This window comes from Nanorana parkeri, unplaced genomic scaffold, assembly GCF_000935625.1.
Source record: "Nanorana parkeri isolate BGI_ZX_2015 unplaced genomic scaffold, ASM93562v1 scaffold725, whole genome shotgun sequence".
NCBI classification, from domain to species: Eukaryota; Metazoa; Chordata; class Amphibia; order Anura; family Dicroglossidae; genus Nanorana; species Nanorana parkeri.
The window spans coordinates 473,811-488,481 of record NW_017306993.1 but is presented as its reverse complement, the minus strand read 5'-3'; the positions used below and the strand labels follow the sequence as shown (position 1 = coordinate 488,481).

Here is a 14,671-nt window from a genome sequence, read left to right as displayed (position 1 = left end):
CCCGGTATGTGTTCGCTCACCTCCCGATCTACTGAGCCGACCTGCGACAGTCTCATTGTCACAGGTCGGCTAGAACTATGAGGTGAGTGGAAATCACTCATCTCATAGTTCTCCTTTAAAGACTTTGGTGTCTGTAACGTGGCTTAGTTATAAAATGTAAACTATCTAGAGGACAACTTTAGAACCCCAACCAAAGTACACTATATGGCCAAAAAGTATGTGGGGCAGGAAGGTGAGGTCCTCCAAATTGAGTTCAAGTGTTTCAGGCACACTCATTGTTAATAGGTAGATAAAACCAAGCACATAACCATGCAATCTCCATTGACAAGCACTGGCAATAGAATGCAGTGTATTGAGGAGTTCAGTGGATACCATGCCAAGGTGCTAGGTGTCATCCTTGACTCGGACTTCACCTGTCTGCCCCACATCCAATCGCTATCCAAATCCTGCTGCCTTCACCTTTGTAACATCTCTAAAATACGCCCCTCCGTCACCAATGAAACCGCAAAATTACTCATCCACTCACTTGTTATCTCTCGCCTTGACTATTGCAACTCCCTCCTCATTGGCCTACGTCTACACAAGTTATCCCCCCATTCAGTCTATTATGAATGCTGCTGCTAGACTCATCCACCTAACCAACCACTCAGCGTCTGCAACCCCACTCTGCCAATCCCTCCACTGGCTTCCTATAGCCCAAAGGATAAAATTTAAAATATTAACAACCACTTACAAAGCCATGTACAAAACTCCACCCCTGGCTATATCTCAAACCTTGTCTCAAAGTATCACTATACCCATCCCCTCCGCTCTTCCAAAGACCTCCTGCTTTCAAGCTCCTTGTCAACTCCTCCCATGCTTGCCTCCATGACTTCTCTAGGGTCTCTCCCATCCTCTGGAGCTCTTTACCCCAACCTGTTCATCTATCTCCCACTCTGACTGCCTTTAGGTGATCCCTTAAGACTTATCTCTTCAGGGAAGCCTATCCCACCTCAAACTAACCACTGAAACATCACGTTCTCAAACAATTCATCCCCACACAGCTACCTCCTCATTCATCCCCACACAGCTACCTCCTCAAGGCATACAATGTCAATACAGTGTGCCAACAATTCATCCCCACACAGCTACCTCCTCATTCATCCCCACACAGCTACCTCCTCAAGACATACTGTCTTGTTTGTTCCCAAGTCTTACTTCATAGAAGCCACGGTTTCTATATACTGCAATGAGAATGGTCAAAAGGCCCAAACAGCTGCATGCAGTTTGGAATAAATGGCTTTATTATATTAGGCTATATTTGCACTACACACTAGTGGTTCTGGATGTGGATTGGACTTATGGGGCATAAAAGCAATGGTTTGCATGGCCCTGCCCACTGTTCTGAAATGAGGAATAATGCTCTTATTTTTGGGATATGTGATGGGATTAGAATTCTGAATACCTTCTTTAAACAAAAAAAAGCTTTACTGTGGTGTGGTTTGTTAAAATGGACCAAATTAGACCGATAACTGTCTCTCACATCTTCTCTTTAGTATGAGGCTCTGCTTTCTCCTGGGGACCAATTAACAGAACATCCGAGGACTAACAAAGAACTGCTGGAAACTCTGCTCCTCTTGGGACAATAGCTAGCTTCTATTAACTGTGGAAGTAAAATATGGGCACTCCTGGCCCACATCTCTTTTTTCCCCTTTAACCCCCTCTTTTCCTTACTAAAGAGGTTTTGTTTTACTATATGTTTATTTGCTTGAAAATGTACATCACTATTATCTGTGTTACATCTGTGTTATTACACTGTAATACAAAGGCAAATCAAAATAAAATAACAGAGCGAATATGCACCATTGTTATTCCCCCAGGAACCATTTGATCAGGGCAAGAAAGTAATAATTTTCTTTACCTGTGAACTGTCTCAGAAGAGATGTCATTGAGGACAGGACCTCTTCATCTGATAAGCTCTCCATATATTCAGCCTCCTCGCCAGCTATGAATCCACATAGAACATGGCCAAGTCTGGTGACAAAATGCAGGATCTGAGTAAAAAATCCACCCTGCCTCAATAATTAAATCCAAAATGCATAGAATGTAAATTATTTATAACATTAAATAAGATTTATGGCCATCAAGGGCTGTGTCTCACTTACTGTCCTGGTGGCTCCAGCACCACAAATCCAGACAGTTTTTTCATCCAGTTCTTCTTTAAGTCTTTCTGGGGATCTGTAAGAGCAGATTCACCTTCCCACACCAGCTGAATATATGAGGAGTTTGTATCCCAGAAGGGCTTTTCAAATTCCAGCAAGATCTTGTTCATGGTTCCAAATCCCAATTTCTTTATTGCCTGAATCTTGCTTGGAGGCAAAGGGGGGTTAAGGAAATCATCTGCATGCTTTTTTAGGAATCCTGAAATAAAAATCATAAGATGGTTCCTGGTTCAATCTGCCATGTCAATCGAATATCATGTAGACCAGGGGCGCCCACAATTTTTAGTTCGGAGATCTACTTTTCAAATGACAAGCTCAATGAGATCTACCAACGAAAAAACACCTGCATTCAGGGGGGGAGGGAGCATGGCGGTGCATTGAAGTCAATGGAATCGCAGCCACGCCCCTCACCCGCAGTGCGATCGCCCGCACCTGGAACGCAGGCACATTAGTGCCTGCGTTCTAGTCCAATGCGATCTGCAAAAATGCTGCAAGCACTATTTTTGCAGATTGCCCTGGACCGGTATGCAGGCAGGCGAGCACACGGGGGGCATGGCTGCGGTGCCATTGACTTCAATACAACCCTACGCCCGCTCCTGCCCCTGAACGCAGGGAGTTGGCCAGCTTGCATTCCAGTGCGTTCTAGAGGCGCCGGCGTCCTGTCCTCCCCGTTGATCATATGGCCGAACGTGGCCGATGTTGCACACGGGGAGAGGTGTCCTGCCCCTTTCTGTCTGCGGCGTCTAACACATTCAGCCGGCACCCACACGAGCACCGCGGGAGCATAGCCGTAGCTTGCTCCTTTTGCGCCCGAGGCAAGAAAAAAATGTGCCCCACAAACAGGCGTGTGACATCACATTTTTTTACTATTTTTAATGTATTTTTTATTATTTATTTAATTTAAATGTTTTAAATTTCATTTTTCTACTTTACTTTTAGGGGCTTCAGGGAAATATTGGGGGTCTAAACAGCCCCCTGATATTTCCCTTTAAAATAGAAAAAGAAATTGAGGACAAAGTCCTCAAACTCTTTTTCTGCAGCCTCTGTTCTAAATGAATGGAAAGCACAGAGGCTTCCCATTCATCCAGAAACTATTTACTATCAAGCAGTTTCTGAATGGGGAGGAGCCTCTGTACAGAGTGATACTCCCCATTGAGAATTTCATGAATGAATAGGAAGTGATGTAAATCACATCCTGTTCATTCATAACTGGGGACACATAGTACTATGTGTCCCCAGTTATTTACAAACACTGGAGTGATCAGCTGATCGCTCCAGTGTTTGTCCTGCACAGAGGATTGGTACATATCATTGATATGTACCGATCCTCTGCCGCTCAGCCACTCACACAGAGGGGCTCAGCTTCTCCTCTGGATCTCCACTGCTCTCCCAGGCAGAGGAGGATCCGAGGAGAAGTGAGGAAAGCACTTCAGCCGCGGGGGGGGGCGGTTTGTTGGGGCATTCAGACGGAGCCACTGCCACAGCAGCATGTGCAGTGAGGAGAGAGAGAGCCGCCGGCTGTCAGATCCAGGCCGAGTGGCTCTCTCTCTCTCTCTCTCTCTCTCCTCACCGCTCGGCGTGTTGCTGTGATAGCTGCTCCGCCCCCCGCCGCAGTTCGTTCACTTCTCGGGGATCCACAGAAGCCCCACGGCAGGAGGACAGGACATCGCGATCTACCAGGGATCGCTTTGCGATCCACTGGTAGATCGCGATCGACCTAATGGGCACCCCTGATGTAGACTGTTTCAAATATTCTTGCATTTGTTTATTTTTTTTCTATGGATATTAAAAGGTACATTCAAATGAAACTTAAAGCATAGCATTACCATATACACAGGAAAACATATCTGATCAGGGTTGGGCTAACCCTCTCGGTAGTGGCTGGCAGTGTCAATTGTGACAATACGCGTCATTGATTTTAACATAAAGTATGCATCTAGGACAGAAAGCAGGAGAGTTGTCAGCATAGTCAGTACACTATGAGGGAGCAGTGCTGGGGGTAAAAGTTATGGTAGCACTAATAATATTAAGCATAATTATATTTTATATGATGATGAAATGATTAATGTTCTTGCACACACTTAATCTTCAACCCTAATGCAAACTTGTGTATTCCGCAGCCCTCTCCCCTTCCCGTGTTTCCATAGATGCTGGGCTTCAAGTTCCTAGCTGTGCTATAAAAAATAGCTGGCTAGGATACTGTGACAGCAATCGAGGGCAAAGGCTCTGCCCTTGCCCTCTGATTGGTTGAGGGGTGGGGCTATAGACTGTCCGCTTGTACATGCTGGTTTGACAGGATTACCCAGCCGCCCCCTCAGTTCAAATTAGACAGTCAGTTAGATGGCGGTTACGTGACATCTAAGGGGATATTCTTATTGGCCGGCTGAACCATGAGACCTGTCACTGGCTCTCTCTGATTGGACATTTTCCAACATATCTAACATCCAGGGGGAGAGGGTTGCAAGTTTCTGACGAAGGGGGCATGTCCTCAGAAACGCGTTAACCAAAGCGGACATTCAGTTCGAAGGGTCTGTTCTCCGGTCTGCATAGTTCATGCTGTGGCTGTTCTGATGTTTTCGCATCGCTGACGAGCCTTCTCCTATCAAGGCTCTCTATTGACAGCTGGTTTGTGAGTATATTTCTTGCCTTTTTATTTTTTAACAAAAAAAAAGACTTCTACACAAGGGAGGTGCACTGTGTTTGTGTTCTCTGTTTACTATATATCCAGTTACCATGACTGTTAAGGTGCTGTCGACTTGTGGAAGGTCGCTGTGTTCTATCAAAGATTGTGACTGGGTTGGAATGTGACTGGTCATGTGGTCACACATTTTAAAGTAATTACGCCCACTTTTTCGGCGGTGGAATATGTGACCGGCAAAAGGTGAAGAATTCCAACACTTTGTCAGCTGTTCCAGGGCAGATCGGCATCGCAGATCGTATGTGCAGGAGAACCGATCTGCTCTGGAACAGCTGATCGGTCCTGAAATTTCACTTCTATCCAACTCTGTGGAATGTGAGATCGCAGTCACAAAGACAGGACAGATCAGTTCTCCTGCACATACCATCTGTGATGCCGATCTGCCCTGGAACAGCTGAAAAAGCTCTGGAATTCTTCACCTTTTGCCGGTCACATATTCCACTGCCGAAAAAGTGGGTGGGATCACGTTAAAATGTGTGACCAGTCACACATTCCACCACCGAAAAACTGGGCAGGATTGGGTTAAAATGTGTGACCACGTCACTGGTCACACATTCTAACGCAGTCACAAACTTTGATAGAACATGCTGTTCCTGTAATTCTAAGGATGTGATAAATCTGGCGCTGGTGGGATTATATATTTTTTAAACTCTAGCTTCATTAAACTTTTTTGTGGAACCACAAACCTCAACCCTCCTATAAGGTTTTAACTTGGATGTCCCGATACCGATACTAGTATTGGGGCCGATATAGGGCATTTTCATGAGTTCTTGAACTCGTGAAAATGCCCCGATACATAGCGCCAATGCCGGCCTTTTAATCTTTAAATAGGTTCAGAATGCTTGTACAAGCAATCTGTCCAGATCACTTGTATAGCAGTCTGCTTGTCCATTTCCCCCACACTGGCCCCTCCCCCCAAGGTCCGCCCCTCCCAGGGGTGGTTTTAGGGCTCCCCGCTCTTCTGCAGGACTCAGGACTATGGCAAAGCAGTTCAGGATGGAGAGCAGGGAGCAGAACCTCCGTTCTCCGCTCTGCGATCAGTGACACAGGAAGCGCTATATTCACAGGGTTTCCCGTGTCAGCTGTCACAAACAGACTAGTACAGAAGATGCAGCACAATGCGAGAGAAAAGAACAAGAAGCAGTCGCAGGCACTACCCTGTGCGCTGACCAAATTGAGAATGAATGTTTTGCACATGAATGAAATTACGTTGCCAATTTTTTAAGTGGTTTTGGGAGATGGTGCAATATTTTTCTATGTTTAGTTTATATCTTAAATAAAGTATCAATATTTTTTATATATGGTCTGAAGTAACTTCTTTGGTCAGCGCACAGGGTAGTGCCTGCGACCGCTTCTTGTTCTTTTTGATGATATGCCTAGTTACAGACCTTTCGTGATTTGAGATTGGTATGCCCCGCAAGGGACGCCCTTTAATGCATGGATGAACTGATTACCTCTGGGGAATCGCTTAGTTTTTGTTTATGGCTCATAAAGAGAGCCTGTCACCTCCAAATTATATCACATAGGCAGGGGTCAGCAACCTGCGGCTCCGGAGCCGCATGTGGCTCTTTCATCCCAGTGCTGCGGCAAGGGGGCGGGTCCTTTGACTCACCTCCTCTCCTGGCCGCGTCTCTAGTAACAGGCAGCGGGAGAGGATAAGTGCGTGCCACATGCCCCGCCCCCTGCAGTGCAGGGCCGTCTGGCTGGGATGGTGGCTGTGAGGCTTGGCAGGTGAGTCAGAATGAGGAGCAGGGGGGCGGGGCAGGGTTAGGGCATAACGGGTGTAACTGCACACTGTGTGCTGTTATTTCATTTAATTAGAAAAATGGATTATAATGGGGAACATTATAATCTATTTCTCTGATTAAATGATTGGACAGGGCTGCTGTTCTATCAAAGTTTGTGACCAGGTTGGAATGTGTGACCGGTGACGTGGTCACACATTTCAATGTAATCCCGCCCAGTTTTTTGGCGGTGGAATGTGTGACCGCCAATAGGTCAAGCATTCCAACGCTTTCTCAGCTGTTCAGGGCAGATCGGCATTGCAAATCGTATGTGCAGGAGAACTGATCTGCCCTGGAACAGCTGTTCGGTCCTGAAATGTCACTTCTATCCGGCTTTGTGAGTGCAATCTTACATTCCACCCCACTCACAAAATCAGATAGAAGTGACATTTCAGGACCGAACAGCTGTTCCAGGGCAGATCAGGTCTTCTGGACATGCGATGCCGATCTGCCCTGGAACAGCTGAGAAAGCGTTGGAATGCTTCACCTATTGGTGCCCACGGTACCCATGTGAGGGGTGTGGGCAGCCTGGGGGGCCTCTTACATGAGTATCAGCTCTACCAGGGGCAGCATGGCAGAGGTGACGGGGAGGGGCTGGAGGAGGCCGGGCCCCAGCAGCAGCAGGTAAGAGGAGTTGGGAGGAGGTACAGGGAAAGAGACGCCAGCGACCAGCCCACCTGAGGCCTTGCAGAGCCCATCATAGAGCGTCTCAGATGGGCTGTGCAGGATCTATGGTGTGCTCTGCAGGGTCACTCTCAGGTGGGCTCTGTGGTGTCTCAGGTAAGTCCAGATTCCAGTGCGTTACTAAGCCCAGAGTCCAGTGTGTTACTAAGCCCACATATACTTATGTACATGCTATACATAGCATAAAAGGTAAAAAACGATATATGCAGTGTTATCTTCATTTTAGATGTCAAAAGGGTTTTGTGGCTCCCGGTGTTTTCTTTTTTGTGGGGAACAGGTCCAAATGGCTCTTTGAGTGTTTAAGGTTGCTGACCCCGACATAGGGGCTTGTTAGCCCCTGTGTGATATCAATAATGTTAAGTGAAAAAAAAGAATAAAAAAAAAGTGATAAAACAATAAAATATATTTTTTTAAAGTGCTAAAAAAGGTAAAAAACCCCAAAACAAATTAATATAAAAACCAACCACGCATCTGCGTGCAAATAAACGCATGCACAGGGCATTGTGTATGACTGCCCTCATTCTACTGTGTGCTATATTGTGGTAGTGGGGCAGCAGTACTCTCCAGCACGCACAATTAAAGGACAAATTCACTTTCCAAAGTAATTTGTTAAAATGGAATTACCTGCTTAAATCTGGCCCCCTCTGCTTCCCCGCTATACTTACTTTTTGGTGAATGGTCCTTCCCCCTGCCGGTATGGGTGAGCTATATGTACCTCATATTGCCGTCTATTGCAGCCCTGCGCTATAGATTCTGAATTTCACTTGGAAATTGCAAGCAGTCGTTGGTCAGCGCAGTCAGGTGACCGAGCTGACCAACGAGAAGCGCTTTTTAGCACGGTCAAATGCGGGTGAGACATCTATTGTCTGCCACATACAATGCTATTTTAACACCTCTCTCTGGGCAGGTAATAACACCTCCTAGCTCCAATTATGCAAATGCAATCACCACCTGGTTGCGATTGACAGATTATGTGGGTTGGAGAAACATTCACCACATTTAAGGTGGCCATACACTGTACAACCATCGCAAGACCTTAGTCTTGTGATGGTTGTAAAGTACTTAAAAAAACGTACGATCTGCCCATCTTGGACAGGCAGATCGTACTTGCGATCATCGCAAGCCCGCCCCCTTGATGGGCGGGCTTGCGATGACTGCAATGAGGGGCGTGCTTGCGAGGACGGCAAACGGGCATTGTGCGCGTGCGCACACCGGCCCGTTCGTCAGTTGTCGAACCAGCAGGCCACTCACTCGCCGAGAATCGTACGATTCCCGGCGGGTTTTCTAGCCTGCTGGTTCGACGGAAGACGTGCGACCGTACAGTAGAAACAGTCACACGCCTTCCATACACTGCACGATTCTCGTACGATCGCGGGATTTCCCGCGATTCTCGTACGAGAATCGTGCAGTGTATGGGCACCTTTTTTCACAGCAAATTTTTGTACAAGTCATTCTGAATTGAGAAAACGGGTTGGATGACCAGTGAAACATCTTCAAGAAAAATACAGCAAGTCCAGTTGCCTTGACTTATTTTTTACAGATATACTCTGCTAAAGCTGGCTATACACCAGGGGTAGGCAAAGTCTGGCTCCATAGCTGTAGTGAAAATACAAATCCCATCATGCATCTGTCCCTGGGAGTCATTCCTGTGGCTCTGAGAATCTTGCAATGCCTCATAGGATTTGTAGTTCCACAACTGCTGGAGGGCTGGAGTTTTGCCTACCCATGCCATACACTGTGCGAATTTTGGAAGGTTCTTGATGAACCAGGGAATGGTGTCCCTGTCGACACCATTCCCTTCAGCATCCTTCAAATAGAAAATCGAAGGAGCCAGATGGAAAATCTTTGGGAAAACGGTGACGGCAGCCTATCAGCTGCCGTCACTGTTTATGTATTCTGAGAGCGGCATTCCAGCTGCTGTTAGAATACAAAGGACACACGAGGACATTCATTCATCCACGGTGTATAGTGTGGATGGAGGAATCTGTTCTATTTTTTTATTCAGTCCACGGGCTGAACTAAAAAAATATAACAGTGTATGGCCAGCTTAAAAAAGAAAAGCAAATGCTTTTTACTGTACAGAGGGGGACAGGTGACTAGTCTGACTTCGGCCCTTCTATACCGGAAACTAATCCTAATCAGCCCCCTAAAGGGGCCACCTTCTATCCCAGGCCCCATAGCAGCCGCATGGGCTGCTATGGCTATTGTTATGCCACTTGGAGTAATTGTAATGTGCGATGTATTATTGTTTTATTTGTGAGATATTTTAAGGGTTAGGTGTTTCCCCTACACCGTTGCCTGTTAGTTCCTTTATAACCTTTATCATACAATTTAATTTACACTTTAGGGAATACTGCTTTAAAACCTTTCTAAACCATAAGTGGTATACTTTGTAATAGATGAGCCTCAAGATACACCACAACAATCTAAAGCTACAATCATTTAAAAATTCCCCCCTCTCGTTTTATGCCTCTATATGACTGTAATCCCCACCACAAACCAAGAGGAACTTTGGGTACAACTTTAGATGTTTTATGTTCATACTGATGGTTTGAACTCCTTTGCATTAATTCTATACTCTATAATGCAATATTATGTAATGGGCGCTGCTTCTCATTTGTACCTTAAAAAGCATAATAAAAATATATGACATTTAAATATATATAACACATCATGTTTATAGTCTTTGTGTAAGGCACCAAATGTGTAAGATATATTGCAGCATATAGTGCATTTACCACACCACATAACGAGTGCTAACGAGTGTTACCTAACGGGAGAGTGACAATGACATGGTCTGCCAGAAATGTGTCTCCATCCTCACACTGTACTTGCACGGGATAGATATGAGAGTCATTGCCCTGGAAGGAACCATCCCAGTTAATTCTCTCCACAGCTTTGTTCAGTATTACAGTGTCATTTGGTATATTTGCTTTAATCCGATTCACAAGACTTTCGTAGCCTCTGTAATTACAAAAAAAAGATGCAAGTGTGAAAATCTGCCAAATGTTATCTGCCATACAGCTTTCCTAACTAATATGCTACTGAAAACATACATTAGGGCATTCACCCTGGTCATAAACTCAAAATATTATATTACAACAATTATTTTATATATTTTTACTCATACATAGTAAGAAATTTATGTCAAATCATTTCCAACACAAGGTTTTTTTTTTAAAGAACTTCGGACATATAAAAACTGCAAGGGTTACGTGTTTATGTTGTCTAGGGAGCTAAAATGACGCCAAAGAACATTACACTGCCGACTCGGGGGAGGAAGGCTGCAGGGACCAGTCTAGCAGCCAGACAGGCTCGAGGTTCGGGTGAGTATATCTTTGTTATTTTAGCTCCATAGACAACACAAGCACTTAACCCTTGCAGTGGGGTGGTAGCCCCACTGCAAGGGTTAAGATTTCATATGCCCTGAGTACTTCTTTTACCAGAATCTGTTGAAAATGTTATTTGTTTTGGCTACATACTAAGATATTGTTTACTAAAGGTATGGTCTTTCTCATATTTTATATTCCTACTAGTATCAAGTACTTGGTAACCCAGCTGCTTACTACTTAAATTTTAAAGTGTACCTACAGTGATTGGACGGTCAGAAATCTGCTACTTAGCTGTAACATAAGGTACTTCCAGATACTTGCATGTAGCTTAACCATTAGTGCACAGCAGGAATCTCCAAGCCTAAAGTTCTCTGTTTCCCAAATACCACGTTTAGTTTGGAAACCAGCACCCATCTCTTCTGATCTCCATGCCTTTTTAGTGGCCCATTACGATGTGTGGCCTCACTGACCAACATTGAGCAAAGCATTTGGGACAGACAGGGCCAAAGCACCTTCTATAGTGGAAACTATTTAGAGAGCATAGGGCACTAGGTTTCAGTTGTCCTTGGAGGCTACATGCATTTATCTGATTTTGCATTTAAATGTCAGTTCACAGACTTTACATGCTCTGCAAGCTTGCTGTACAGTATAACTAAAGGCAACATTTGTATTTAGATTTGGATAGAGTAGCAAGGCGTTAGAACCACAGTCAGGTTTTTACTGCAGCCTGTGAGAAGATTTACTCTTTCTAACTGTCCTGATCACCAATGTCACTGGGAAGGAAACTGAGGGTAAATCCAAAATTTCAGCTGCAACCAGAACAGGATTAGAGGATCCCTATATGGGGACACTTGTTCCTGTGACAACTGTCTCAGACAGAATATCCTTCTCACCACAAAGATATCCTCTCACTTCCTATTGATTCTAAAGCACAGGAAGTGGAGTGAAAGAAAATCTCTAGGGTTGTACCGAAATTTCGACCACTGAACCTTTTCGGTCGAAAATGGTACTATGGGAAAAATGCCGATAGTACCAAAATGGCCGAAAATGTGATGCATCCCCAGCTACTCTCCTCCCTGCTGGGCGTTGCCTGTGTCGGCAGAGGCTGCGGGAATTGGAGTGGACACAGAATTGATCCAGCTTCCGGGTCCCAGCATTGCAGTGCGGGGAGGAAACAGCTGTCAGGAGGGCGAGCAGGCAGTGTGGGAGGAGAGCTCAGTATCCTGTGGTCGAAGCTCTCAGGATGGAGAGCAAAGCCCAAACAATCAGTGATCAGTACTGCTCACTAAGTGTTGGTATATAACTGAGGACACAGTAAGCCTACTGTGTCCCCAGATGTAAATGAACAGGAAGTGGTCTACATCACTTCCTGTACATTCATAATTGTGGACATAGTAACTGATACTATCCCCTTATGAATGGACAGGAGCAGCTCAGTATAGAGGTTTCCTATTCATTCATAACAGGGGTTGCAGAAAAAGGGATTTAGGACTCTGTGGCCTCAATCTCTTTTTTTTTTTATTTTAAAAGGGAATGCCCAGAGCAGTGTCAGTATGTACCAAATAATGACTATGCCTAGTTCACCTAATTAAATATTGTTAAATTGATTTTTTTTAAAGGACACTGTGGCTAAACTCACCCACAGTAGCATGATACATGGTTTAATGACCGTTTGTTACAATGAAACTATCCATAAAGGGTTCTGCTCACCCTCCGAATCCATACTGATGGTTCATTGCGCAGTGTGCATATCTGACTCTGATGATATGTATGATCAAACCCACTGTGATCCCCATTGTGGATGGGACCTTGAAGTGACATTAAACCTTTAAAGTTTTTTTTTGAAGGGGAGATATGAATTCGGTACTCTCTGAGGACGAGGATCGAGCTTCCTCTAAATCATTGACTAGATGTTTGACCCCATCCTCACCCTCACAATTAGCCCAACTCCAATCTGATCTTAATATTTTTGATGTTTGGAGATTACAAAACCCAGAAGGCAGGGAATATACTCATTGCTCATCGGTGCACGCCTCTCTCTCCCACTTGGATTATATTTTCTGCTCCCAATGACGGCTTTCCTTTGCCCAACAGGCACTTATCCACGATCTGATTATTTTTGACCATGCTCCCGTAGTTGTTCATTTACACAAACGTCTACCTAGAGGGGACGCACACATATGGGGTTTCCCCTCCCATCTTCTGGAAATTGTTCATTTTAGGGAAGCTGTATTAGCTGCGTGGCAGGACTATGAAGCCACTAATAACACCCTGTGCGTTTCCCCTACACTATTCTGGGAAGCTGGTAAAGCCTATCTACGGGGAAGGATAATTGCCTATGTTGGTGTCAAACGAAGGCAGGCGATCATACTCCATTCAAAAGGTAGTTTCACTTTAAGCCAAGCTTACTCAGCTTTTGAAGCTAACCCTACGCGAGAACACATGTCACTCTGGACCAAGCCGAAGGGGGAATATGAAGTCCTGCTACACCGCTATGATCTTTATACCAAGTCTATCTGGGAATTGAAGTTCCATAAGGATGGTAACAAATGTGGTAAATTACTTGCCAACTTAGTTAAAACACGCCAATATCCCCACCCAATTCACTGTCTAAGAACCCCTCAGGGACACAAAGTTAGCGACCCTAAACAAAGAAACGCTCTTCTACACTCTTTCTACCAATCATGATACACTTCCCAAACTTCACCAAAAGATCACTCTACATTCCCTTTTGACACCGTCCCCACTCTCTTAGAATCTCAAATATCCTCCCTTAATGTAGCTATATCGGAGTCCGAAATCTTGCATACTATAGCTTCTTTGTCCAATGGCAAAGCCCCGGGGCCTGACGGATATACTGCACCAGGGGTGTGGAATTCCTATCGCCCGACGCCCGGGACAGGCAGTTTCGGGCGCCGGGCGAGTAGTTTTAAAATACATTCAGCCCTGCTCCGGACAAGCAGAGCTAAATGTATATTGTGGAGCCGGCGCTCGTTTTCATACAAGTGATCTAATCAGATCACTTGTATGAAGCGAGAATCAGCGATCCTGTCCGATCCCCGGCACCGTGGTTTTCGGGGCCCCACGCTCCTCTGGTACACCCGTCACCACGGCACGGGAGCTCACCATAGAGCCCGCAGAGCAGGCGAAGAACTTCCTTTCTCCGTCTGCTCTGTGCTATCACTAAGACCGTGGCGCTGTAATCACAGCGCCACCTGTCTCGGCTGTCAGGAACTACACAGAACATCAGTTCTGTGTTGGAGGGAAAGAGAACCTGTCACCTCCAAACTATCACATATAGGATTTTAACACCATATGTGATAGGAATAAAAAAGTAAAAAATAATAAAACATTTTTTTTACAAAGTTATAAAAAAATAATCATTAAGAGGACCTGTCATGTAAATTGGCTATCCCATAGGGGGCTTCTTAGCCCCCCATGTAATAGCAATAAAGTTGTGTGTTAAAAAAAAATGTAATATAAAAATTAAAGAATCATAAAAAAAAACAAATAAAGCATAAAAAAAATTAAAAACGAAAACGACGATTGCGCCTATTGTGTCGCACATGTTACATATCGCCGCAAACGTCGGAGTGAGAGCAATAATTCTAGGGCCATTAATCACTGATAACACTAAACTGATGAGCAGTAAAAGCATTTTAATCGTCGCCTATGGGCGTTTTTCGCGGGCGCATGCAATTTTAGGGCTTGACATGTTTGGTGTCTATTTACCCGACGTGACCCCGAATTTTATGTTTTACTAAAATTATGGGTAAGAATAAATGTTTTATAACATAACGTAGGGAAACTTTTCTTGTTTTCTTTTTTTTACATTTATGGTACTTTTTCATTATATAGTAAAACAAATAAAATAAAATAACCCCCCGTGGGGTCACAAAAGAAAGCTCTATCTGTCCCCAAATTTTTTTAACATAAATTGCAAGGCTATAGTCCGGTCATGCTGACTGGTGA

General features: G+C 44.7%; 1 protein-coding gene across 1 annotated transcript in view; it reads right to left on the bottom strand.

The window, feature by feature from the left end:
- The window catches only part of PAOX (polyamine oxidase), a 37,157-nt gene that overhangs the window by 6,473 nt on the left and 16,013 nt on the right, over positions 1-14,671 (bottom strand). Inside the window, exons 3-5 of the mRNA XM_018564096.1 lie at positions 10,138-10,331; positions 2,145-2,400; positions 1,901-2,013 (exon numbers count right to left, since the gene is read on the bottom strand). Coding sequence (XP_018419598.1) covers positions 1,901-2,013; positions 2,145-2,400; positions 10,138-10,331 — 563 coding nt within the window. The remainder of the gene's footprint in view (positions 1-1,900; positions 2,014-2,144; positions 2,401-10,137; positions 10,332-14,671) is intronic.